This window comes from Bufo gargarizans, chromosome 1, assembly GCF_014858855.1.
Source record: "Bufo gargarizans isolate SCDJY-AF-19 chromosome 1, ASM1485885v1, whole genome shotgun sequence".
Taxonomy (NCBI): Eukaryota; Metazoa; Chordata; class Amphibia; order Anura; family Bufonidae; genus Bufo; species Bufo gargarizans.
The window spans coordinates 404649994-404676993 of record NC_058080.1 but is presented as its reverse complement, the minus strand read 5'-3'; the positions used below and the strand labels follow the sequence as shown (position 1 = coordinate 404676993).

At 41.8% G+C, this 27000-nt stretch overlaps 1 protein-coding gene across 2 annotated transcripts in view; it reads left to right on the top strand.

The window, feature by feature from the left end:
* LOC122932000 (stimulated by retinoic acid gene 6 protein-like) overlaps positions 1-15597 on the top strand; it is a 110007-nt gene extending 94410 nt beyond the window's left edge. The window contains exons 16-19 of one of the 2 annotated variants that reach the window (XR_006388265.1): positions 2763-2926; positions 4360-4506; positions 14293-14569; positions 15091-15220. Coding sequence is in view for 1 of the 2 variants with exons in the window: in XM_044286140.1 (XP_044142075.1) it covers positions 2763-2926; positions 4360-4506; positions 15091-15317 (538 nt within the window). In the remaining variant the exon portion in view is untranslated. Of the gene's footprint in view, positions 1-2762; positions 2927-4359; positions 4507-14292; positions 14570-15090 lie in introns of both variants that reach the window. The other variant, XM_044286140.1, reaches the window with a different exon arrangement.
* The last annotated feature ends 11403 nt before the right edge of the window (positions 15598-27000 follow it).

Sequence of the window (27000 nt, the reverse complement as noted above, 5' to 3'; positions counted from 1 at the left end):
GTGTGTTTGGGGTCATTGTCCTGCTGGAAGGTGAACCTCCGTCCTAGCCTCAAATCACGCACAGAGTGGTACAGGTTTTGCTCAAGAATATCCCTGTATTTAGCACAATCCATCTTTCCCTCAACTCTGACCAGTTTCCCAGTCCCGGCTGCTGAAAAACATCCCCACAGTATGATGCAGCCACCACCATGTTTCACTGTGGGGATGATGTTCTTTGGGTGATGTGTTGGCTGCAAACAGAGTTTTCTTTGATGGCTGAAAAGTTCAATTTTAGTCTCATCAGACCACAGCACCTTCCTCCATACATTTTGGGAGTCTCCCACATGCCTTTTCGCAAACTCACAACGTGCCTTTTTGTTTTTAGCTGAAAGTAATGGCTTTCTTCTGGCCACTCTGCCATAAAGCCCAACTCTATGGAGCATACGCCTTATTGTCGTCCTATGTACAGATACTCCAGTCTCTGCTATGGAATTCTGCAGCTCCTCCAGGGTTACCTTAGGTCTTTGTGCTACCTCTCTGATTAATGCCCTCCTTGCCCAGTCCGTGAGTTTTGGTGGGCGGCCATCTCCTGGCAGGTTTGCTGTTGTGCCATGTTCTTTCCATTTGGTTATGATAGATTTGATGGTGGTCCTGGGGATCATCAAAGATTTGGATATTTTTTTGTAACCTAACCCTGTACTTCTCAACAACATTGTCCCTTACTTGTTTGGAGAGTTCCTCGGTCATCATGGCTGTGTTTTGTTAGTGATGCCTCTTGCTTATGTGTTGCAGCCTATGGGGCCTTTCAAAAAAAGGTGTGTATGTGTAATGACAGATCATGTAACACTTAGATTGCACCCAGGTGGACATCATTTCACTAATTATGTGACTTTTGAAGGTAATTGGTTGCCCCAGAGCTTATGGTCTTCCTAACAAAGGGGTGAATACATACGCAGATGCCAATTTTCTGTTTTCTATTTCTAAACAATAGTTTACTTTATATATTTTTCTTATTTCACTTCACCAACTTAGACTATTGTGTTCTGATCCATCACATAAATTTCAGATAAAAAGAAACATTGAACTTAAGGCTGTAATGTAACAAAATACAAAAAAGTCAAGGGGGTGAATACTTATACTTATATTTATATAGTATACTATATTATATAGTATACTTATACTATATTTATACACAAAAGCACAAGCAGATGGCCTAGTATATGAGTCAAGTGATGGAGACACAATAAATAGTTGAAACGATCCATTTTTGTGATGCCCCACCAGGTCTGTGAGGCACATGGATAGATTACAGTTTATCATTTTTAGAATAGTATAGGGGTCATTTACTATCCAGAAATACAGCCATATTAGGTGTACTTCTTTGTTTGCACCTCAATCTACGACCTTTCCCTGCTCACGCCAGGTCTAAAAAAGTGGGAATGCCGTGGGTGGGGAAGGGGCCGGGCCGTTAGGCCCTTTTTTTCAATATTTTCTACTCCTGTTTCAGGTGTAGAAAATGGTCCAAATGTAAGCCAGCAAGAAAGCTGGCTTACATTTTGACTGGCACTGGATATGCCAAACTTATGTAGAGGCCTATGCTTCTTCATAACTTCGGCGGATCCACCGCCAGCTATAAGGGTTATATGCCGGTCTTTATAAATGACCCTCTGTATGTTTATATTTTGAACCATTTGCTTTCTGCAGCCTCTATGTATTCCAATACTCAACTGGCTGCGGAATGTTGCTTACAGTAAAATGCAACAGACTTAGGATTGCTAAGTCTGCAGTCCTTATCTTCCCTCTCCTTAACAATCTTCTAAGCTGATTTATGAAAGTCCTATTTTTTTTTTAAATAAACATTTATTACAAAAATTACTCTTAGGACTTTGGTGATGAGGGCAGCTCCTTCTCAGTACTCACACCCCTTATGCACATTTAAAAAGGCATGGTCACAATATAAGTCATTTACTGTCCAGGTGCAGCTCATGTTCACAGCTTAGAAGAAGATAGTTGCCCCTATAATCCTTTAAAGAAAATACAACCTAAACCACACATTCCAGTTTAGTATAGATCTATAAATAGAAAAAAAAAGAAGGTGAAACATTGACTTTAAAGGAGTTATATCACTTCAGCAAATAGCATTTAGGCCTAGTTCACACGAACGTTTTTTTTTTTGCGAGTGTACGGGCCTGTTTTTGTGTTCCGTATACGGTCCATATACGGAACCATTCATTTCAATGGTTCCGCAAAAAAAAGGTCCTATATTTGGCCGCAAATCACGTTCCGTGGCTCCATTCAAGTAATGCATCCGTATGTCTTCCGTATCCGTTCCGTTTTTTCTGAACCATCTATTGAAAATTTTATGCCCAGCCCAATTTTTTCTATGTAATTACTGTATACTGTACATGGCATATGGAAAAACGGAACGGAAAAACGGAAAGGAAACGGAAACACAACGGAACTCAAAAACGGAACAACGGATCCGTGAAAAACGAACCGCAAAAAACTATAAAAGCCATACGTTCGTGTGAACTAGGCCTTATCATGTAGACAAAGTTAACATAAGGCACTTACTTGGTATGGAAAAATGAATCCAGCCAACAAAGAAGCAATATGAACAATCACAATATATTAGTAATTGTCTTGTATTAACTTTCTCTACATGATAAATGCCATTTGCCGAAGCGAGACAACCTTTTTATTAACGTAGCAGACTAAATGCAAGTTTCATTTTTTAAGTAGTATGTTTTCTTATGCTTCCGTTGTTTTTTTTTACTTTTTAGGAAGGCTTTTCATAATTTTAATTACTTTTTCTTCTTCTACAATGTGATTCTTGGCTTGGGAGCCTGCCTGTCCCGCCTTTTTTCTGCCCTAATTTTGGGAAGTTGGTTAATTGCGAGGATTGATAGGACACTATTACAGCGTGGATATGAGTCAGCAGACATGGGTAAGAGATTTACTGTGGGTAGTTGGTATTATACCAGTATGCTGTATTCAGAACAAAAGTAGGAAGGATCATGCCCTTTTATTGCCCAAAGCAGGGATTATAGAATGTGCCCTCATGGTCTCTGAAGGTCAGTACAATATTGTTGACCTATCCTCAGGTCATCAATATCTAAGCAGTGGAGATTCAATTCCTGGCACCCCCGCCAATCAGCTGTTTGAAGAAGCCGTGGAACTCTGGTGGTACATTGTATAGTGGCTGTGATGAACTGCAGAAAGGCCACGTAACCGATGAACCTGACATCACAGCGGAAGAAGTTGCCACACGCTGCCTCTTCAAACAGCAGATCGACAGAGGTGGCGGGAGTCAGATCCAATCAGATAATGATAACCTAACCTGAGGATAGGTCATCAATATTCTACATCAAGCCACATGGCCTTTTTATTTATAATACATAGTCCCCCTTTTTTTGCTCCATTCCTTTGCATATTTGAGTTTCTAAATGCTGGGTCTGCTAACTGTTAGGAAATCTCTACGTCCCACTTGGTACACCTGGTACCGAACTTATAGTATCGGCTTGGTTTGAGTCTTGTTCTGGCCTCAGGAGAGCGCTTCACTCAGTAGGGAATAACAGACACAACAATGATGTACTGAATGAACGCTCTGAAGTTTATTATTAGTACACACAGGTTATATAGAGGGGGGTTTACACCCCTATATTAGCATATCCACGTAAGTTGTTTATTCAATCTATCATAGATTAACATGTTTTATTCTACAGGCAAATAGAGCAAAAAGCGGAACTTCCATATTTGGGGTATTGTCTGGGAGTCAAGCCAAATAGATAACATTCATGGTTACAGAGAACGGAAACTTAGCAAAGAACAGAATTAGTTTTAACATATAAGAACATGGATTCCTTTCACTAGCCACCCAACTACATATCTCAAAGGAAGCAATAAAACCCTGGCACATAACCAGCCATTCTGACAAATTTATTAAGACTGGCGTACCTATATGCCAGTCTTGATCTCCCTGCACTTGAGTGAGATACTGGTATTTTATTAAGAGGCACCTCAATAAATGAGTTGCATCTCTGGCAGTCAATGCGCCAAAAACTGAAGTTTATACTAGCTAGGAACTGGCGTAGACTTCAGATATAATGTAACTTATGCCGGTTTCTTGCGCAAGTTATAGTAAATCCCTCTTTGTCTAGTGAACTGTACAAAGAAACTTGAAAGCAAAGTATGTCTCTAACCTCCAGCCCCCCACTTCTTTCATTGCCACCTACTCTGCCTACACCTTCCCTGCCCCTAGTGATAAGATCCCAAAAGTAGCATAGAATCCAAAGAAGTTTGGCTAAATTGGTGAAAGTGATATGCAGCAATATGTGAATTAATACTAACAAACTCATTTTGTTTTATGTTTTTTTCAAGGCTACAAAACATGGATTGGAATGATATATGTGGACCACTATCACACTAACCCAGTACTTGTGAGTTTTTGTAATATTCTACTGACAGTGACAGCTGAAAAAAGACTAAAGGAGTCTCCTGTATATTACGGGTTTAATAATTCAGGAGGTAAGTAGTACAATTATGCAAACCTATTGTTTTCTTAGCCATTAAGGCTCATGCACATGGCTGTATTTTTCTTCACTGTTCTATCAGTTTTGTTTTTTTAAGGATAGCACACTGACCCATTCATTTCTATGGGCCACGCATACTGTATACTCACTTTTTTCATGCATTCAGTGTGAACAACCTGCAAATTATAGAGCAGGTCCTGTCCTTGTTTGTATTTGCAGATGAGAGTAGCCCTTTCTATTGACTGGAGTGAGAAAAATACAGAATGCACATGGAAGCTCTCCGTATTTTGCCGATCCATTTTTGCAGACAAAAAAAACGGACACAACCTTGTACACATGCAGCCTTAATCAGAAGACTAATGTATATCATGACTTGAACTATTCCATAGTTATAACATTCATTTTCAGCATGAAAGTCAGGTGTCTAAAGTAATCCAAATAGGAGAGCACCAAAAACAGAGGGCACGACCTGTGCAAGAACACATTATGCAAGAACAACCGCTAAATTTGATGGTACATAGGATATGTCCGATCCTGAGTTTATCTGTCACAACACCTTGCATTTTTTAAACTCACTTGTCACCCCAGTTTTCTTGACTGAACACCACTTGTGATGTTTCAGCAGTGTATCTGACTGAAAGCCACTTGTGATGTCACAGTCTCTTACTTGACTGAAAAAGTTTTTATGTCACAACAGTTACCAAATGAACCACAGGTGTGATGTCACAGCAGTTAATTGACTGTAACAGTTATGATGTCACACCATCCTTTTGACTGAACACCACTTGTGATGTCACAGTAGTTTTTCCACTTGTTTCAAAGCAACTCATCTGACCTTAACAGTTTTGTGATATTACAGTAATCAAGGGGTAGGCACTAACAATAAAGAACCCCTGTGTAGAAACAATATATGAGATCTTTGATTTCCTCACTACATCTTATTTGATGAGGGTGTGGTTATTGGTGGGTGCTGAACCATGAGTGGACCACCTCACCTATGGCTCATCAGAAAATCCCCAATCAACTGACCACTAATTGTTCTGCATTTATTAGGAGTGTGGTCCCATACATGTCATGTAAGAGACAGTGAGAAATAGTGAGGCAGATTTACTAACCCTGTAGACACCATAAACGTAGACAGGTTATGGACATGGACAGTGGCTAATGCTAAATGATAAACTTAGTATACAGACGGCTAGGCATTTATCTAACTTTACACCAACTATTGGTTGGTTTACTTTGCAATGGAATATTATTTCATAATTGTGGAGCAATAAAAATGTCACATATTTGGCTACACCATTTTATGATAAGTCACATTCCTTTCCCAACTAACTCACAACTTCAGACCCTTTCACTTTTTCACATTTTGTTATGTTGCAGCCCTGTACAAGAAATTGAAAATTGAGTTTTAGAAAATTTTTGCAGATTTATTAAAAAGGAATTTTTTGCATGGACATAAGTTTGCTAAGACACTTAAAATTTAGCTCTGTGGGCCTCGCCTTTCTTTTAATAATTTTTGAGATGTTTCTGCGCCTTGATGGGAGTCCACCTGTGGTAAATTCGATTAATTGGACATGATTTGGAAAGACACATCCCTATATAAGGTCTCACAGCTGACAATCCATATTGGAGAGACATGGGGGGGTCATCTATTAAACAGAAATACGCCTAGGAATACGCAATTAAGTGTATTTCTGGAGCAGATTGCGGCGAAAGGGTCCTTTGCCCCGCAATCTGCCAGATTTTAAAAAGAGAAGGGGGCGGGCCAGTATGACCATCTCATTTACCATTTGTCATCACCTATTTTAGGCATAGAAATTGTTCTAAATGTAAGACAGCAAGGGAGTTGTCTTACATTTAGAAGTGGCAGTGGATCTGCAAAAGTTAGGTAGAGGTCAGCACCTCTTCATAACTGTGGCGGATCCACGGCCAGTGCCGGGCTTCATTAAGACCAGCAACATAGATCTTGTGGAGGCACAGATCTAGAGAAGAGTACAAAAAAATTCTGCTGTTCTGAAAGATCCCAAGGGCACCATGGCCTCCATAATTCTTGAGGCATGGCTTGACAGCGAAAGCTGTCTCAGCCAAGATCGCCTAGTGGCAATGATCCCATTTTTTGCTATCCTGGCAGTGACAGGTGTCGCTGTGTAGCCATACCCTTAAATGAAAGAAGTTTGGAATAACCAGGACTCTTCCTAAAGCTGGACACCCCTCCAAACTAAGTATTTGGAGGGAGAGGGACTTGGTTAGAAAAGTGACCAAGAACCCAATGGTCACTCTGGCCTCTCCTCAGTAAAAGACACATAAAAGCTTTTGGCACTGCCCAGTAACTTCCCTACGATGAAGCATGGTGGTGGCAGCATCATGCTGTGGGGGTGTTTTTAAGTGGCTAGGACAGGGAGACTGGTCAGAGTTCAGGGAAAGCTAAATGGAGCAAAGTACAGAGATCTTCATAATGAAAACTTGATCCAGTAGGCTCTGGACCTCAGACTGGGCCAAAGGTTTACCTTACAGCAAGACAAGTACCCTAAGCACACAGCCAAATCAACATAGGGCTTAGGGAAAACTCTCTGAATGTCCTGGAGTGGTCCAGCCAGTGCCATGACTTGAACCCAATCGAACATCTCTGGAGAGACCTGAAAGTGGATGTCCATTGATGGTCCCCATCCAACCTGAGAAGATCTGAAGAGAAAAATGCTAGAAAATCCCCAAATTCAGATGTAAAAATCTTGTGGGATCATATCCAAGGAGAATGGAGGCTGTAATCGCTGCCAAATGAGCTTTAAGTACAGGGTCTGAATACTATATCAATGCAAGATTGTAGTTTTTGCTTTTCAGTAAATGACCAAAAATTCTGAACATTCTGTTTTTACTTTCTCATTATGGGATACTGACTTCAGAATGATGGGGAAAAATGTGAACTTTGTTTTAATTTAGCACAAGGCCGCAACATAAGAAAATGTAAAAAAAAAAAAAGTGAAACGGTCTGAAAGCTTTCCAAATGCACTGTATATCCAGTCAAACAGTGTGTATATGAAGATGATCACTGTATGGCACCTGTACATAGTCTCTCGCTAGCATCTGCGGGTAAACATTTCCCAATTAATGTTTTTTTTTATGGTTATTTTTTACCAGCAGATTGCAGACAGCATTACACACAGGCAGCAGTTGAGCAGTCTCTGTGGCCCAATAATTCATATTGATACAGCTCAATTTTCTTTTCCTGGCATTAATTATGGACTTGAGGGACTTGAAAAATGCAAGTGCCATCTAGTGGCTGCTCACATAAAGTCAGAAAGAGCAAGGATAAGTGAGGACAAAAGAGGGAGGTTTTAGCCTTAAAATATCAGATTGGTGGGGGTCTGGCACTGGTGATCAACTGGTTGAAGAGGCAAGTGTCCTCCTCAATATTTAACTGCATGCAGTCTCGCTTGTAGCAGTGGTGCAGTATAGCTACAACTGAACAATCATTCGGCCGACTAATATCTCTCCCAACTCCCTCATGGAAATACATGTCTGACACATATGCAGTGACCCTGTAGATCACTGCTAAGGGTTAATTGTTTGCTAAGAGTTAAATCTTGCGATTTGATGTTAAAACACGTATTCCTTTATGCACTCTGTATCCTAAATGGTTGTGTATGGACCACCAATAATTAACACTGACAGTTAGCCTTAGTTCACAGGGTGGTGGGCTGGCTCCCCAAGCTCCTTCAACTGTTATCCTGCCTTGAATCCAGCTATCTAACATCGAGAGCACCCCACCACCAGGCAGGAGCCCCAAGAGGTCCACGGTATACCCTGAGGGGAAAAGGGTGAGTCCTCCATTCACTCCACTGTCCCAGGAGTGAGGACAGCCACAGTAAACCACTACAACTCCTGTCAGTGCCACAACTACCATGGCCCTCCTTCTAGCTCTCCCCCTTGCAGGTCACTGCACATAGTTACTGCAAGCCTCAAAGTGTGGGAAGGATATTTCAAATCTCAGAGAGACTAAGTATAGGAATACAAAAGACCTTTGATACACTCAGAAGAGAAATGTGTCCCATGGATTTATGTCCTTCTACATCACTTAAGGAATGCACCCTGGGACCTGGTCAGGGTATCACGGATCAGATCACAGCCAGAGGACAATAAAACTATCACTCCTTATCTATCCTCCAGCTATTTACTGTCACAATGGTTTACTCCCCACCATGCAAATGGTTCCGCTTTATATCATTAGTCCTATTACCCACACCATTAATTACTATGCCATTATGTGTAAAAATATGTGACTCCAGATTTTGTGTGAAACCATGAAAAGACCTTAGTAGTCTGGCTGTCTTTTTATATTAATTGTTTAAGTTAAGGTACCTTGACAGGGGGCGATGATCCGTACAAATGAGTGAAGAAAGAGCCATTTACTGGTGTAGTGAACGTTTCAACAATGACCCTTAGACGTGCCGAATATAGTTCACAAAATCATAATTTCGATCGCATTTTCCATTGTTCTTGTGGACAAATCAATCTACTGTAATTATACGTGCAGTGAATGATTCCTGTTTACACGTATGAAATCATCCAACCATGATTTTTGTGCCCACACAAACGATCGAACGAGAAATCGCTCTCATTCATTGCTTTTGCACTGCTTGATAATCGCGCAGTTTTGCTCAATGTAACGATAATTTACACAATAATCAGCCCGTGTAAAGGTACCTTTAGCCATTATTTCTGTTTCAATCTTTTTTATTGGTTCTCAACAAAATAAACACCAACAAACATTTATTGTTGTGTCATTCAACAGTGAAACATACATGTGTCAAATAGGTAGGACATATCATCCAGTCTGTTGTGAATGACAGTAGGCAAATTCTAAATCTTGTCTACCCCGTAATGTTACTTTTGGTATATGTCTATAGGTAGGCTTATGATGTATGTGAACATGAAATGCTTAACCTAAGGCCTCATGCACACGACCGTTGTTTGCTTCCGCGTCCGTTCCGCAGGATTGCGTCCTGGCGGCGGCCCTGTTATTCCGGGTGGACGCGCCGGTGCGTCATCTCGCGAGACGCGAGATTTCGGGCAAAAGTTACAGGAGTATTTTGTCACCAGCCTGCCAGCCAATGATCGTGGCTGGCAGGCTGGCGATTTAAAAAAAATCAAATCAGAAGCCAGTTAACACTTCCTTTTGGTCGGTTGGTCTCAGCAGAGGAGCAGGCATCACAGTGAGTAGCCACCAAACACTACACTTAGCCCCAGATCACCTCCCCCCCCAGCACCCCAATTAACCCCTTGATCACCCCTTGATCGCCCCTGTCAATCACCTAGTGAAAGTGAAAAAAGTGATCAGTGTAAACTGTCATTTTTTTTTTCCACTGGTATTGACTGATAGTTTTAGGATAGTTCATGCCCCTTGGTTAGGTAGTTTAGCGATCGTTTAGAGTCCAGCCCACCGCACCGAAGTCACTGATTCGCTGATTAGTGTATCGCTTATCAGCATTTGTACTTTTATAGTATCTGTAAGTGATCAGAACTGATCACAGTCAGATCTATAATAGTATTAGTGTCACCTTAGCTCACCCTCCACCCAAAACGCAGTGTTTGCCCGATCAGGCCTGATCGGTTGCCCACACGTGCGTTCACCCACGCCCGCCCACCCGCAGTGACCAAAAAATTATTATTTTTTGATCACTGCACAATCACTTTACAAGCGCTGCGGCGATAAAAAAATCAGTTTTGATATTTTTTATCAATCACAGCGGCCTCCGGAACTTCGCTAGCCTCCCATTTTTAAGACAGGTTTGCTTTTTTCTTGGGTAGTCTCAGGGAATACCCCCTAAATTTAGTTGACCAAATGGCAAACAAGGGGTATTCTTCTGAAGAGGCCTACAGGCTGGGTGAGAGAAATATCTCGGTAAAAGACAACTTTTCCCATTTTTTTTATACAAAGTTATAAAGATATTTATCTCACCCAGCATGGGTATATGTAAAATAACACCCCAAAACACATTCCCCAACTTTTCCTGAGTACAGCGATACCACATGTGTGACACTTTTTTGCAGCCTAGGTGGGCAAAGGGGCCCACATTCCAAAGAGCACCTTTCGGATTTCACAGGCCATTTTTTACAGATTTTGATTTCAAACTACTTTGCACGCATTTGGGCCCCTAAAATGCCAGGGCAGTATAACTACCCCACAAGTGACCCCATTTTGGAAAGAAGACATCCCAAGGTATTTCGTGATGGGCATAGTGAGTTCATGGAAGATTTTATTTTTTGTCACAAGTTAGTGGAATATGAGACTTTGTAAGAAAAAAATATATAAAAAAATCATCATTTTCCGCTAACTTGTGATAAAAAATTGTAGGAACTCGCCATGCCCCTCACGGAATACCTTGGGGTGTCTTCTTTCCAAAATGGGGTCACTTGTGGGGTAGTTATACTGCCCTGGCATTTTAGGGACCCAGATGCGTGAGAAGTAGTTTGAAATCAAAATCTGTAAAAAATGCCCTGTGAAATCCGAAAGGTGCTCTTTGGAATGTGGGCCCATTTGCCCACCTAGGCTGCAGAAAAGTGTCACACATGTGGTATCGCCGTACTCAGGAGAAGTTGTGGAATGTGTTCTGGGGTGTCATTTTACATATACCCATGCTGGGTGAGAGAAATATCTTGGCAAAAGACAACTTTTCCCCTTTTTTTTTATACAAAGTTGGCATTTGACCAAGATATTTATCTCACCCAGCATGGGTATATGTAAAATGACACCCCAAAACACATTCCCCAACTTCTCCTGAGTACGGCGATACCACATGTGTGACACTTTTTTGCAGCCTAGGTGGGCTAAGGGGCCCACATTCCAAAGAGCACCTTTCGGATTTCACAGGCCATTTTTTACAGATTTTGATTTCAAACTACCTTGCACGCATTTGGGCCCCTAAAATGCCAGGGCAGTATAACTACCCCACAAGTGACCCCATTTTGGAAAGAAGACACCCCAAGGTATTTCATGATGGGCATAGTGAGTTCATGGAAGTTTTTATTTTTTTTCACAAGTTAGTGGAATATGAGACTTTGTAAGGAAAAAAAAAATCATAATTTTCCGCTAACTTGTGACAAAAAATAAAAAGTTCTATGAACTCACTATGCCCATCAGCGAATACCTTAGGGTTTCTACTTTCCGAAATGGGGTCATTTGTGGGGGTTTTCTACTGTCTGGGCATTGTAGAACCTCAGGAAACATGACAGGTGCTCAGAAAGTCAGAGCTGCTTCAAAAAACGGAAATTCACATTTTTGTACCATAGTTTGTAAACGCTATAACTTTTACCCAAACCATTTTTTTTACCCAAACATTTTTTTTTTTTTATCAAAGACATGTAGAACAATAAATTTAGCTTAAAATGTATATATGGATGTCGTTTTTTTAAAAAAATTTTACAACTGAAAGTGAAAAATCTCATTTCATTGCAAAAATTTTGTTAAATTTCGATTAATAACAAAAAAAGTAAAAATGTCAGCAGCAATGAAATACCACCAAAGGAAATCTCTATTAGTGAGAAGAAAAGGAGGTAAAATTAATTTGGGTGGTAAGTTGCATGACCGAGCAATAAACGGTGAAAGTAGTGTAGTGCAGAATTGTAAAAAGTGGTCTGGTCATTAAGGGTGTTTAAGCTAGGGGGGCTGAGGTGGTTAATTTCTATGGGGCCGTTGAAAATGCGGATAGTGCACCGTTTGCCATCCGCGTCCATGGTTCCAGGCCGTCCAAAAAATATAACCTGTCCTATTATTTCTGCGGAAAACGGTTCGTGGACCTATTCAAGTTAATGGAACCGCTAAAAAACGCTGAGGCAGACAAGATTGTCATCCACGTCTGCGCGTCCGTTTTATTCCTATCATTTGCATGGCAAACCTGTCTTGGTCTTTTTTTTTTTACATTCCTTTATGTCTGGTGGTCCTCCAAAAATAAAGGAAGACACACGGAAACAAAAATGGAAACGGATCACGGAACAACGGAACCTCATTTTGCGAAACGGAACACAACAACGGTCGTGTGCATGAGGCCTAAAAGAGTTAGAAACATGGGTAGGGGGACAGCAGTAGTCAGAAAATGAAAAGAAAAAAAAATGAAAATGAAAATAAAATAAAATTTACCCATTATTTCTAATTCAACATGCTAGACAGATTCCCCTTGTGCAGTGTATCAGAAGAGTTCCTTCACAACAGTCGCCTGCTCATTCAGTGGAGGTGAAGCACTTTACATGCAGCGATCATGGGATAGGCATAAGGCCATCCTTCATATAAGATAGGGCCGGGGCTATTCATAGGATTCAGATATATTGGGCAGACTAGATGGGCCAAATGGTTCTTATCTGCCGACACATTCTATGTTTCTATGTTTCTATGATCACCTCCACAGTATGAGGACAGATAGCCGCTATCGCGATACCTCGTCCTCATACAGCTGCATTGTTTCTGGGCCGCAGATCGTTGGTTAGACAACACAATCTGCTGCCCAGAAATGATAATTGATGTGCCTGCACAAACGAGATAATCACCTGATGAATGAGCGTTTCGGTGGCACGTTTTGACGGGCAGATTGTCGGGAACGAGCGTTCGCAGGAACATTCATTCCTGATAATCTGCCCGACTAAATTCTCCTTTAGGAGAAGACATTTATTAAAGGGGTTGTCTGGCCTTTTACTATTGATGACCTATCCTCAGGATAAGTCATTAATATCAGATCGGTGGGGGTCCGACACCCGTCACCCCCCGCTGAACAACTGTATGAGGAGAAGTGCCTGGAAAAACCATAGACCGCACCCGTGGACAAGAAGAGAGAAGGGAGAAGCCACATGCGTGCTGCGCACGCCGTCTCCTCTTACAGCTGATCGGCAGGGGTGCTGGGTGTCTGACCCACGCCGATACAATATTGATTACTTATCCTGAGGATAGGTTATTAATAGTAAGAGCCCAGAGAACCCCTTTAAGACCAGTGTTTTGTACGTCGGTCTTACATGAGATGCACCACATTTCTCAAGAGGCACACGTTTCTTAAAGGGGTTCTGAAGTTTTTTTAGACTGATGATCGGCGGGGGTCCGACACCCGGGACCCCTGCTGATCAGCTGTTTGAGAAGGCAGCGGCGCTGTCAGTAGCACCGCAGCCTTCTCGCTGTTTACCGTATGCCCAGTGACGTCACAACTAGTATCACTGGCCGGAGCGCGGCTAACCTCCATTCAAGTGAACAGAGCTTAGCCCGCCCAGGCCAGTGATACTAGTTGTGACGTCACTGGGCCTGCGGTAAACAGCGAGAAGGCAGCGGCGCTACTACCAGCGTCGCTGCCTTCTCAATCAGCTGATCGGCAGGCGACCCCCGACGATCAGATGCTGATAATCTATCCAGAGGATAGATCATCAGTAAAAAAAAAACTGCAGAACCCATTTAATTATTGTGGTACGTCTCTTCAGATCTATGCATCTGAACTGAAATCCACACCAACAAGGGAACTGGTGTAGATTTCAGAAAAGAGTTAACTCTGTTTTTTAGTGTAAGTTACAATAAATGTGCCAGGCTGACTTGGCTCAGCCCCGCACCGCCAACTCTCCTCCCAGCACTGCTTATCTTTTTGGAAAACTGGTGAATTGGGCACAAAAAATAAATAAAGTTGCAAGTCACTGCGCTAGTGGGACGTACATAAAATTGTGCAACTTTTTTACCTCAGTTTTTTTTCATACAAGGGTTGATATATGTGGGATTATGTTCCTTACCATATGTCCTTTCTCCTCCTATTTATAGTGGTGTGGTGAGCGCTAAGGGTATGTTGACATGAAAGATTTTTGCGCACTGAAATCCACACCGAATCTGCACAATTCTGAAACCACCTCACATTGTTTTCAATGGAAGGCCGCGCTGCAGTTCATATGGTCGAGGACTTTTCACGTGAGCTTTTCAAGACCACACCAAGAATGTACATGTCCATTCTTTGCACTGTTATTGTGCGGACCCCTCGGAAAGCCTCAGCGGGAGCCATTCAGTGGAGCTAAACAAAGAGTGGGACCACAGCAGTCAAAATGTGGGATATGCTTCAAATTTTGACACAGTTAAAATCTGTTGTATACGAAATCTCTATTCTGTCTAGGGTCATAATGTAAATTTTATACATTTGCATATTTCTTAAAATACCAATACTTGAGCATATCTTTTTAGAACTCTACATAGTCTGATTCCTCTGTTATTCCACCTAAGAATGTATGATTATATATACAACTGCTTATTGCTATTCCTTTTTGTCAACAAAGTCCCTACACAATGTGATACTGTCTCTGTGCTGACAACATCAGGGGATTAGGGCCACACCATTTCACGAAAAGAATGAGAACAACCCGTTGTCAGTTTATACGTACATTTACAGCAGTAATAAAAGAGGAATGGCACTATTTACAGTTATAATAAAATGATTATTACTATTTTTGTTTTATGGAAGATGCAAGTATTTACTAAATCAAATATATGTCAGGAGAGTCAACAGATGCTCTTTAATAATACTATATCTACAAGTAGTATAATAAGTAATAAAATAATATTTTTTTTCAGGACCTCGTACATCAGTCAAATCCAGAACAAGATGGCTCCTATATTATACTCTTATGAACAATCCTAGACTTATAATACAAAGAAAACAGAAAGAAATGGATAACCTGGATAACAGAAATGGTGTAATGCAGACCAGACTTGCCCAAGCCTCTGTTTTGGAGGCTGAAATCAGAAATATACAGGAAAGACCCCTGGATACTAACAGCATAGAAATATGGGAAAGATGACATTTTGATATTTAGGTCTTGGACAATTTTCACGGATTCTGATGGTACTTTGTGTGGTCATTCTGCTTTTTGGCTTTTGTTATTCCAAATCAATCTAATTTCATATTATTTGTATCAGTTGAGCTAGCAGATCTAGGAGATTAGACATTTCTTGAACTGATTTATAGACAACTTGTCACCAGAAAATACAGTGCAATCTGCAGTCAGCATGTTATAGAGCAGGAGGAGTTGTGCAGATTGATATGTAGTTTTGTGGGAAAAGATTAAGTAAAATGTGTAATTTATACATTTATATCTCTGCTCGTTCTTACTTCAGTTGTACACAGGGGAGGTGTTATCAGTGATTGATAGCATTCTCTGTGTAAGTGTGTATACATAAATAGCTGTCAATTACTGTTAAATGTACACGGGGAGGTGTTATCAGTGATTCATAGCATTCTCTGCGTAAGTGTGTATATATAGATAGCTGTCAGTCACTGATAGTTGTACACAGGGGAGGTGTTATCAGTGATAGTATTCTCTGTGTAAGTGTGTATACATAGATAGCTGTCAGTCACTGATAGTTGTACATAGGGGAGGTGTTATCAGTGATTGATAGTATTCTCTGTGTAAGTCTGTATACATAGATAGTTGTCAATTACTGATAAATGTACACGGAGGAGGTGTTATCAGTGATTGATAGCATTCTCTGTGTAAGTGTGTATATATAGACAGCTGTCAGTCACTGATAGTTGTACATAGGGGAGGTGTTATCAGTGATTGATAGCATTCTCTGTGTAAGTGTGTATATATAGACAGCTGTCAGTCACTGATAGTTGTACATAGGGGAGGTGTTATCAGTGATTGATAGCATTCTCTGTGTAATTGTGTATACATAGATAGCTGTCAGTCACTGATAGTTGTACACAGAGGAGATGTTATCAGTGATTAATAGCATTCTCTGTGTAATTGTGTATACATAAATAGCTGTCAGTCACTGATAGATGTACACGGGGGAGGTATTATCAGTGATTGATAGCATTCTCTGTGTAAGTGTGTATATATAGATAGCTGTCAGTCACTGATAGTTGTACAGAGGGGAGGTGTTATCAGTGATTGATATCATTCTCTGTGTAAGTGTATATATATAGATAGCTGTCAGTCACTGATAGTTGTACACAGGGGAGGTGTTATCAGTGATTGATAGCATTCTCTGTGTAAGTGTGTATATATAGATAGCTGTCAGTCACTGATAGATGTACACGGGGGAGGTATTATCAGTGATTGATAGCATTCTCTGTGTAAGTGTGTATACAGAGATAGCTGACAGTCATTGATAGCTGTACACAGGGAGGTGTTATCAGTGATTAACATAGTAACATAGTTACGAAAAAATACATCTGTCCATCTAGTTCGACCTGTTATCCTGGAAGTTGATGCAAAGAAATGCAAAAAAAAAAACTGAGGTAGAAGCCAATTTTCCCCACTTAAGGGGAAAAAAATTCCTTCCCGACTCCAATCAGGCAATCAGAATAACTCCCTGGATCAACGACCCCTCTCTAGTAGCTATATCCTGTAATATTATTACACTCCAGAAATACATCCAGGCCCCTCTTGAATTCCTTTAGTGTACTCGCCATCACCACCTCCTCAGGCAGAGAGTTCCATAGTCTCACTGCTCTTACCGTAAAGAATCCTCTTCTATGTTTGTGTACAAACCTTCTTTCCTCCAGACGCAGAGGATGTCCCCTTGTCACAGTCCTGGGGATAAACAGATGATGGGAGAGATCTCTGTACTGACCCCTGATATATTTATACATAGTTATTAGATCTCCCCTCAGTCGTCTTTTTTCTAAAGTGAAAAACCCTAATTACTCTGACAGGATTCTATGTAAGTGTTTATGTCACGGATAGTTGTACACATGGGTAGTCTTGCGTTAAGAAAGAGCAGAGGTTTAAATGTATAAAACTCCATGCACACAGCTCTATCCGTATTTTGGTCCACACACTGCAAAATACGGATACTTTCCATGTGCACTCCACATTTTTCTCACTCCCATAAATAGAAATTGTCATCAACTATACAGACAAATGTAGGGCATGTCCTTTAAGTTGCAGCATGGCCACAAAGATCTGGAAAAAATCTGGATGTGTAAGGCTAAATGCACACGATCAGGATTGCGTGCGAATTTGCCTGCAGAAAATCCGCACCGTAGGTCATGTACTGTACATTGTATTCTATGAGAATTTGAAATTCTCAATGCACACCATGCAGATTTTTTCTGCGTGGATTTTGACCTGTGGTGCGGATTTTAAAATCAGCAGCATGTCAATTTATTTTAGTTTTCCTGACCGGCTTTTCTTTATTCACTTAGGAAAATCGGCACCAAATCCGCATGCAAATCCGCACCAATCGATGCGGATTGACTGCACGGATTTGCCTGCGAACACCTGTGAATTTCAGCGCGGATTCTCCGCACATGAATCCTGAACCTTGTGCATGTACCCTAAATGGCTCCATACAAATGAATGGATCAGTGTGCTATCCATGTGTATGAAGCCTACATGTTTTGCTGATTTTTTTCCCCCCATTAAACTATATATCAATCTGCTCAGCTCCTCCTGCTCTATAACATGGTGCCTGCAGATTACACAGCATTTTATGGTGATAGGTTATTGTTATGACAAAGGTGGCATCTTATAAAAGGGCCACATCTAAGCTGCAACTTGTGGTCAAAGGACATAAGCTTGCATTGTCACATTGCTAATCATAATTAATAGTAAATGTGGTCATGCTGATTTTCAGCAGGCTTGCAGATCGCAACTTGACCACATTCACTATCAACAGTTGCAATGTAGCAGTGCTACTCTGCAGTCTTATGTCACACATCCACAAATTGCTATGCGGTCCTAGGTTCTAACCTGTGCACCTGGCATGTCCATGGACCCGCCGCTGCTCCATTCCCAGCCACTATGTCACAGCAATGAGGTACTGTTCAAGCCGCATTGACCTCTTAGGACAGCAGGAGTTTTCAGCTCCAAGACCAGACAACCCATTTAAAGTCACTTCAGCACTATCTTTCAGTAAGGCCTCATGTACACGACCGTGGTGTGTTTTGCGGTCTGCAAATTGCGGATCCGCAAAACATGGATGGCGTCCGTTCCCGTTCCACAATTTTCGGAACGGCACGGACAGCCTCCAATATAAATGCCTATTCATGTCCGCAAAGCGGATAGGACATGTTATATTTTTTTAGCGGAGTGCTGTCCGCATCTTTTGCATCCCCATTGAAGTAAATGGGTCCGCATCTGAGCCGCCAAAATGGCAGCTCAGATGCGGACCAAAACAACGGCCGTGTGCATGAGGCCTAAGACTGCTACCATGGGAATGTGTCATCAGAGATCGTTTTTTAGCAATCAATCATCACAGTAGGATAAAAATAAAAGGTAACACCTCTGTTATAAAGATGGCAGAAGATAACACAAGTCTTGCGTCTGATGCTTTCACCCTTCTACCCTTTCTATCCACACCTGCAGCATACTGTCTCAGGAAGGCCTGTGAGCTGAAACGTAACACGATAATTGCCTCATGTTCAATAAGTAAAAATTTCTACTACCAAAGAAAAAAAACAATATGCTGTACTTTCTATTTATTACTGAAGATGGGGTTGGAGCCCTACTTGCTACTTTCACACTTGCGGCAAAGTGATCCGGCAAGCAGTTCCGTGGCCGGAACTGCCTGCCGGATCCGGCAAAACGTATGCCAACTGATGGCATTAGTAAGACTGATCAGGATCCTGATCAGTTCCAAAAAAGCATTGAAATGTCAGAACTGTCTTTCCAGGGTCAAAACGGATCCGGCATTTACTTTTTTCAACTTTTTTTGCGCAGACCGGAAGGACGGATCCAGCATTACGGTATACGGGAATACATTTCTATGGAAAAAAATGCCAGATCCGGCATTCAGGCAAATCTTCAGTTTTTTACCCCGGAGATAAAACCGTAGCATGCTGCGGTTTTATCTTTTGCCTGATTAGTCAAAATGACTGAACTGAAGACATCCTGATGCATCCTGGACGGATTACTCTCCATTCAGAATGCATGGGGATATGCCTGATCAGTTATTTTCTGGTATAGAGCCCCTGTGACGGAACTCTATGCCAGAAAAGAAAACCGCTAGTGTGAAAGTACCCTTACAGCAATACCACGGAGTGCAACAAAGATTTATTGTCAGACGATAACACATATCACATCATTCAAAATAGGTGATGAAAAAAGCACAACCCCTCCTAACCTCTGTACAGTGGTCTGTATACTTGTTAGAGAGCATGCCCACAACACTCTCCCATAGAGGTTAAAAGGTAGCTTTTAGACTGGCTGCCCCCACAATCACGTACAGACTAAATAGACTAAATCCGAGAATAAGAACAAATTAAGGAAAATAAATAAGTGTCTGTTTTAATTAAAGAGATATATTTGAGAGGCATGCTCTTTAACCTCTTCAAGCAACAACTAGTTTGGACCAAATGCCAGAGCCCCATTTTTTAAATCTGACATTTGTCAGTTTATGTGGTAATAACTCTGAAACGCTTTTACTAACCCAAGCTATTCTAAGACTGTTTTCTTATGACACATCATACTTCATGTTAGTGATGAATTTTAGTTCATATGTTTTACCTCTATGTATAAAAAAATCCTAAATTTGTCGAAAAATTTGGAAAAATTACCAATGTTTTATATTAGAATTTCTCTGATTTTAAGACAAATAGTGGTTACTTGCAAAATTATTAATGAACATTCCCCATATGTCTACTTTATGTTGGCATCATTTTATTTATCTTTAGGATGCTAGAAGGCTTAGAAATTTGGAAGCAATTTTTTAAATTGTCATTTACTAATCTGAAATACACCTAAATCAGGCACTATCTGCGACTTCACCCTGCTCAGGCCAGGTCTAAAATTGTGGGTGTGATGTGGGAGGGGAAGAGGAGGGGCCGGAATTTTGTAGGCTCAAATACGAGCTTCAAAATCATAAAAAAAATCTAAAATAAAAAAACTTTAAAAATACATAAAATAAAAAAATAAGTTTAAATCATCCCCCTTTCCATAGAATAAAAAAATACATAAATAACAAAAAATATAAACATCTTGCGCATCACCGCGAAACGGTGGAGGAATTGCATTTTTATTTTCAATTCCACCCCATTTGGAATTTTTTTCTTGCTTCCCACTACATTGTATACCACATTAAATTGTGGCATTGGAAAGTACAACTTGTCCCGCAAAAAATAAGCCCTCTTACAGCTATGAACAGAAAAATAAAAAAGTTATGGCTCAAGGAAGACATGGAAGAAAAATGAAAAAGCAAAAATGAAAAAACCTCCACTATCCTAAGGGTTTAGGGGCTTACATAAAATAAATCACCCACAAATGACCCTAGTTTAGGAACTACACCCCTGTTCAAAACTGACTTTACGAACTTTGTTAACCCTTTAGGTGTTCCACAGGAATGAATGCTAAATCATTCAATTTCATTTTTTGGGGCAGATTTTCCATTTAAAACCATATTTTTCTGTAACACAGCAAAACAAACCTCAATATTTATTACCCTGATTCTACAGTTTATATAAACTGTATGGGCATATGCCAGGGCGCAGAAGGAAAGGAGTGCCATATTGTTAACGGATGGCAGATTTTTCTGGAATCATTTTCAGGTGCCATGCCACATTTGAAGAGACCCAGAGGTACCCCTAGAAGGAAAACGCCCAAAAGGGAAACCATTTTGGAAGCTACAACCCTCAAGGAATTGAAGTGAATGCTTTGAACCAACAATCCTTTCATAGAATTTAGAAACACTTGGCTGTGAAAATAAAAATTACATTTTAGTTCCAATAATTCCTTTTCATAAGACATAGCAGGAGAAAGTGCCCCCCTATAGTTTGTTACGCATTTATTCCTGAATAAGGCAATACCCCATATGTGATAGTAAACTGCTGTTTGGGGAAATGGCAGCATTCAGAAGGGAATGAGCAGCATCTGGATTTTCTAACATGGAGTTTGCTTTTAGGGGCCATAGCATTTTTATTTATGTAGCTGTGTGAGGGCTTGTTTTTTGCAGTACGGGCTGTAGTTCTTATTGGTATCATTTTGGGATACATGTGTTTTGATCACTTTTTATACCATTTTATGGGAGGTGAGGTGGGCAAAAAATTGCAATTCTGTCAGTGTTTTTTTATGGGATTCCTCATGCGGTACATATTATATGATAATTTTATTCTGTAGGTTGATAAGGTTATGGCAATACCAAATTTAGCTGGGGGATGATCTGAGGCAATGGGGGCTGATATGGGAGCTGATGAGAGACATGGGGGCTAATATGGAGGCTGATGAGAGGCAATGGGGGCTGATGAGAGGCATATGGGGGCTGTTGAGAGGCATGGGGCTGATTGGGGGTCATTCACATTGGGGTCTGAGCTGAGTTCTGATTAGTGGTCTGATCTGAGGTCTTACTAAGGCCTAGCTCACACGAACAAATGGCTTTTATGGTTTTTTGCGGTCCGTTTTTCACGGACCTGTTGTTCCTTTTTTGAGTTTCGTTGTGTTTCCGTTTCCTTTCCGTTTTTCCGTATGCAATGTACAGTATACAGTAATTACATAGAAAAAATTGGGCTGGGCATAACATTTTCAATAGATGGTTCAGAAAAAATGGAACGGATACGGAAGACATACGGATGCATATCCGTATGTGTTCCATTTTTTTTTGCGGACCCATTGACTTGAATGGAGCCACGGAACGTGATTTGCGGCCAAATATAGGACATGTTCTATCTTTCAACGGAACGGAAAAACGGAAATACAGAAACGGAATGCATACGGAGTACATTCAGTTTTTTTTTGCGGAACCATTGAAATGAATGGTTCCGTATACGGAACACAAAAAAACGGCCCGTACACTCGCAAAAAAAACGTTCGTGTGAACTAGGCCTAACATTGAGGATCTGATTGGGGCTGTTAGCTGAGGTCTGATTGGTGGTCTGACCTGAGGTCTAATGAAAAATATTTTTTTATTGTCCTCCTCTAAAACCTAGGTGTGTCGTATAGGGTGAAAAATATGGTATATCGTTTTTTAGGTTTAACTACTTTTCAACATAAAAAAAACTTGTGTTAAAAATAAATAACATTTTGCATCGCTATATACTAACATCCATTACATTTTTATACCAATAAAACTGTGAGGGCTTGTTTTTTGCGAGAAAAGCTGTAGTTTTAATTTGTATCATTTTGGGGTACATATGACTTTTTGATCACTTTTTATTACATTTTTGGTGGAGGTGAGGTGACAAAAACAGCAATTCTGTCATTGTTTTTTTTTTTTCATTTATGGCGTTCATCGTGTGGGATTAGTAACATGATACTTTTATAGATCAGGTCGTTACGGATGCCGAGATACCAATTATATGTACTTTATTTTATTTTTTAACCCCTTCACGACTGCCATACGGCTATATACGTCCTATCTGCACATACCCCCTGCAGATAGCATGTATATAAACGTTATGGCACCTCTTTAATCCGCTTGGATTAAAGCTTCTGCCCCTGCACTGCCGCTGTCAGGGACAGCATACAGTTCAGTAATGCTGACAAGGGACCAGAGTGGTCCCTTGTCAGCGATCGCTCCAATTGGTTAGTCTATGCAGACTAACCAATCGGATAGCGGCTAGTGTAAAAATTAGCTGATTTGTCTAAATCCTTCCTCTTGAGTATTAGGAGTATGTTCTCTAGATTCTTATGGAACGGTAAGAAGCCTCGTATCTCCCATAGAGTCCTGACTAGAAGTAAGGAACAAGGGGGGTTGGGAATGCCTGACATCTCTAGTTATTATAAAGCAATACAACTTAATAGATGGCTGGAGCTGGTAGAGCCTAGAAGACAACTAGACGTACAGGCTATCTGCAAACATAGTGTAGGTGACAGTTTCCAGAAACACCTATGGCTTCCGGACAGACATATACATAGGGACAAGACTGTGGATCCCATGCTTAGAGGGCTATGAGAGGTCTGGATAGAGATGAGCAAAACACTTGCACCCAACCCATCTCCCCTGATGCCGGTAAGCTTGATTCCGGATCTCATAAATAAAAGCATCCAAGACAAACCGCAGATGTGGTCTCACCTTGCATCAACTAAGCTTGGGGATGTCACACCTGAGGTGGAATCCTCTATCCTGAAAATGCTTCCAAGTACGACCGTGGACTCACCTGGATTTTTTCTTTTGAAGCCTCATATCAGAGCTGTGTGTAGAGAATTGAAAGAGCAGTACTCTTTACATAGGTCTTTGACTGATTTTGCGAAACTGATTTCCTCACCAATCCTGGCCGCAAGGAAGGTTGCAAAGCTCTATCCTTTGGTGGGAGGCTTGGGCGAGCCATTGAAACCTCTATATCTTAGAGAATGGGAAACAGAATTGAACAGAGTCCTGAACGATGCAGAGGTTAAAAAAGTACTAACCAACTCGCATGGCTTCTCTACCTGTACTCGTTTGCAGGAGAATCATTTCAAGATGCTGACAAGATGGTACAGAACCCCTGACTTCCTCTTCAGGAGAGGTTTATCTGATGTAAGGGAATGCTGGAGATGTGGAGGAGGAACAGGTACACTGTCACATATCTGGTGGGACTGTCCCCGGATAAAAGCTTATTGGGGAGAAGTAGAAGCAACAATTCAGAAAATCACAACTCCAGATTTCAAACTTAAAGGGATTCTGTCACCTCCCCTCAGCCAAAAAACGATTTTAAAGCAGCCATGCAGCACAGCTTACCTGGATTAGGCTGTGCTCTTTTATCTTGAAATCCGTCCAGCAGTTACTTCAAAAAACGACTTTGATCAATAAGGAAATGCGTCCTGAAGGTGCCCAGAGGGGCGTTTTTTTCTTCTTAGTGAGCCCAGTACCGCCCCTCTTTCAGTGCCCAGCCCGCCTTCCTTGTACTTTCTAACCGCCGCCCCCAGCCTGCCACAGCCTCTCCTCCCCCTCCCTCACGCCGAACGAAGTCTCGCACAGGCGCAGTACCCACTGAGGGCTGCGCCTGTGCGATCATCAGGAGACTGAGGGCGGCAGCTTCATCTTCGTCACTGGGCATGCGCCGAGCCCAGTGACGTCCGATATTAGCTCTTTCCCTCAGTCAGCCTGGTAGGAAGCGCAGAGGATTGCCGATCGGCTGCTGCACCCTGCGCTTTCTCCAGTCTGCCTGCCTTTACTTAATATAATAAGTCCTAATTCGCCCCAACAAATACTTATTTCTTTCCTGAAGGGAGGGTGGGGAAAGAAATCGCTGGCCGTCTTCACTGTGGCAGGCAGACTGGAGAAAGCGCAGGGTGCAGCAGCCGATCGGCAATCCTCTGCGCTTCCTACCAGGCTGACTGAGGGAAAGAGCTAACATCGGACGTCACTGGGCTCGGCGCATGCCCAGTGACGAAGATGAAGCTGCCGCCCTCAGTCTCCTGATGATCGCACAGGCGCAGCCCTCAGTGGGTACTGCGCCTGTGCGAGACTTCGTTCGGCGAGAGGGAGGGGGAGGAGAGGGAGGAGAGGGAGGAGAGGCTGTGGCAGGCTGGGGGCGGCGGTTAGAAAATACAAGGAAGGCGGGCTGGGCACTGAAATAGGGGCGGTACTAGGCTCACTAAGAAGAAAAAAACGCCCCTCTGGGCACCTTCAGGACACATTTACATATCGATCAAAGTCGTTTTTTTTGCAGTAACTGCTGGACGGATTTCAAGATAAAAGAGCACAGCCTAATCCAGGTAAGCTGTGCTGCATGGCTGCTTTAAAATCGTTTTTTGGCTGAGGGGAGGTGACAGAATCCCTTTAAACTAGAGATGATAGTTCTATCTCTACCCTCACCCGATTATGCCCCTTCCAAAAGGAACTTAGTATCACATCTACTAGCAGCAGCCAAAATGATAATACCTTTACACTGGCTAGATACAAACCCCCCCTTCCATATTTGAGTGGAAGGCTAAGGTTCATCAAATCTGCAAATTTGAAGAGATGACTGGGTGGATAAACAGGACTCATGATAGGTTCTTGAAGATATGGAGCCCTTGGCGATCCCTGACGGAAGTGTCTCCCAAGCAGTAGAAAACTGACAATACTGCGAAAACATCGTCTATCAAGGTCCCCCCCCCTCCCCCACCCCCCCTACACTTCCCTTCCTTCCTCTCTTCTCTTTCTCTGTCTACTACTGTCTCTCATCTTTTGTCAAAATTTTTTTTTTTCTCTGGCCTTCATAACCTACACAGAAGGTTTAAGGAAGGATACTTGGCTAACTAAAGCAGGATAACTTGTATTACCTTTCCACCTAAAGAGGAATATATGATAACTGTTTGAATTTGAAGCCATAACTGATTTCAGCAGTCAACCAGGATGTACTATAAGTGTTATGGGAGATGGTTTCTTGATGGCCAATTCTATGTAAACATTGTTACTTTGTATTCTTTTTTCTTGAAAACTGAAAATAAAGAATATTAAAATAAAATAAAAAAATAGCTGATTTGTGCCCCCCCCATCTGTGCCCCCTGATGTGTCCTGCTGTGCCCCTTCTGTGCTAGCCGTGCCTCTTCTGTGCTGGCCGTGCCCCTTCTGTGCTCGCTCTGCCACATCTGTGCCCCCTCCATGCTGGCTGTACCCCTCCTTTCCGGCCCTGCCCCCATTTGTGCCCCCTGCCCCTGATGCCGTCCCCCTGCTGTATGTGATGGCGGCGGCTCTGTTCCTGAGCCACCGCCATCAGCAGCAAGTGTTAGCTGTATGCTGACACTCTGCTGCAACCCCTTAGATGCCACAGTCAGCGGCATCCAAGGGGTTAACAGAGGGAGAGGGCTCCCTCTCTTAACCATTGGGCTGCTGCGCTGCGATGGCAGCGGCCCGATGGTTACCTTGCAAAGGCATCCAGTGTTGCCATTAGTGATGTCGCGAACATCAAATTTTCTGTTCGCGACCGGCGAACGCGAATTTCCGCAAATGTTCGCAAATGTGCGAACCGCAATAGACATCAATAGGAAGGCGAATTTGAAAACCCACAGGTACTCTTTGTGGCCACAATAGTGATGGAAAAGTTGTTTCAAGGGGACTAACACCTGGACTGTGGCATGCCGGGGGGGGATCCATGGTAAAACACCCATGGAAAATTACGTAGTTGACGCAGAGTGTGGTAAGTTGAAATCGCAATGCGATTTATAGAACTTGAATTAATCGCATTGCGATTTCAACTTTCTCAAATCCGACAGTACATTCTAGCATGGAATCATTCCCATGGTGATGGGGACGCTCCATGAGCACGGAAGTCAGCAGAAGTTCTGTTGAAATTGCAATGCGATTTATAGAACTTGAATTAATCGCATTGCGATTTCAACTTAGAGCTTCTGCCGACTTCCGTGCTCATGGAGGGTCCCATCACCATGGGAACGGCTCCATGCTAGAATGTACTGTCGGATTTGAGAAAGTTGTAATCGCAATGCGATTAATGCAGGTTATATTAATCGCATTGCGAATTCAACTTAGAGCTGCTGGGTTCCTAATGGTTGTATTGCTAGAATATAACGAAGATTGAGAATATAGTGCGATATTCGTTATATTCGTCAATTCTAGCAATACAACCATTAGGAACTTAGCTCTAAGTTGAATTTGCGATGCGATTAATATAACCTGCAT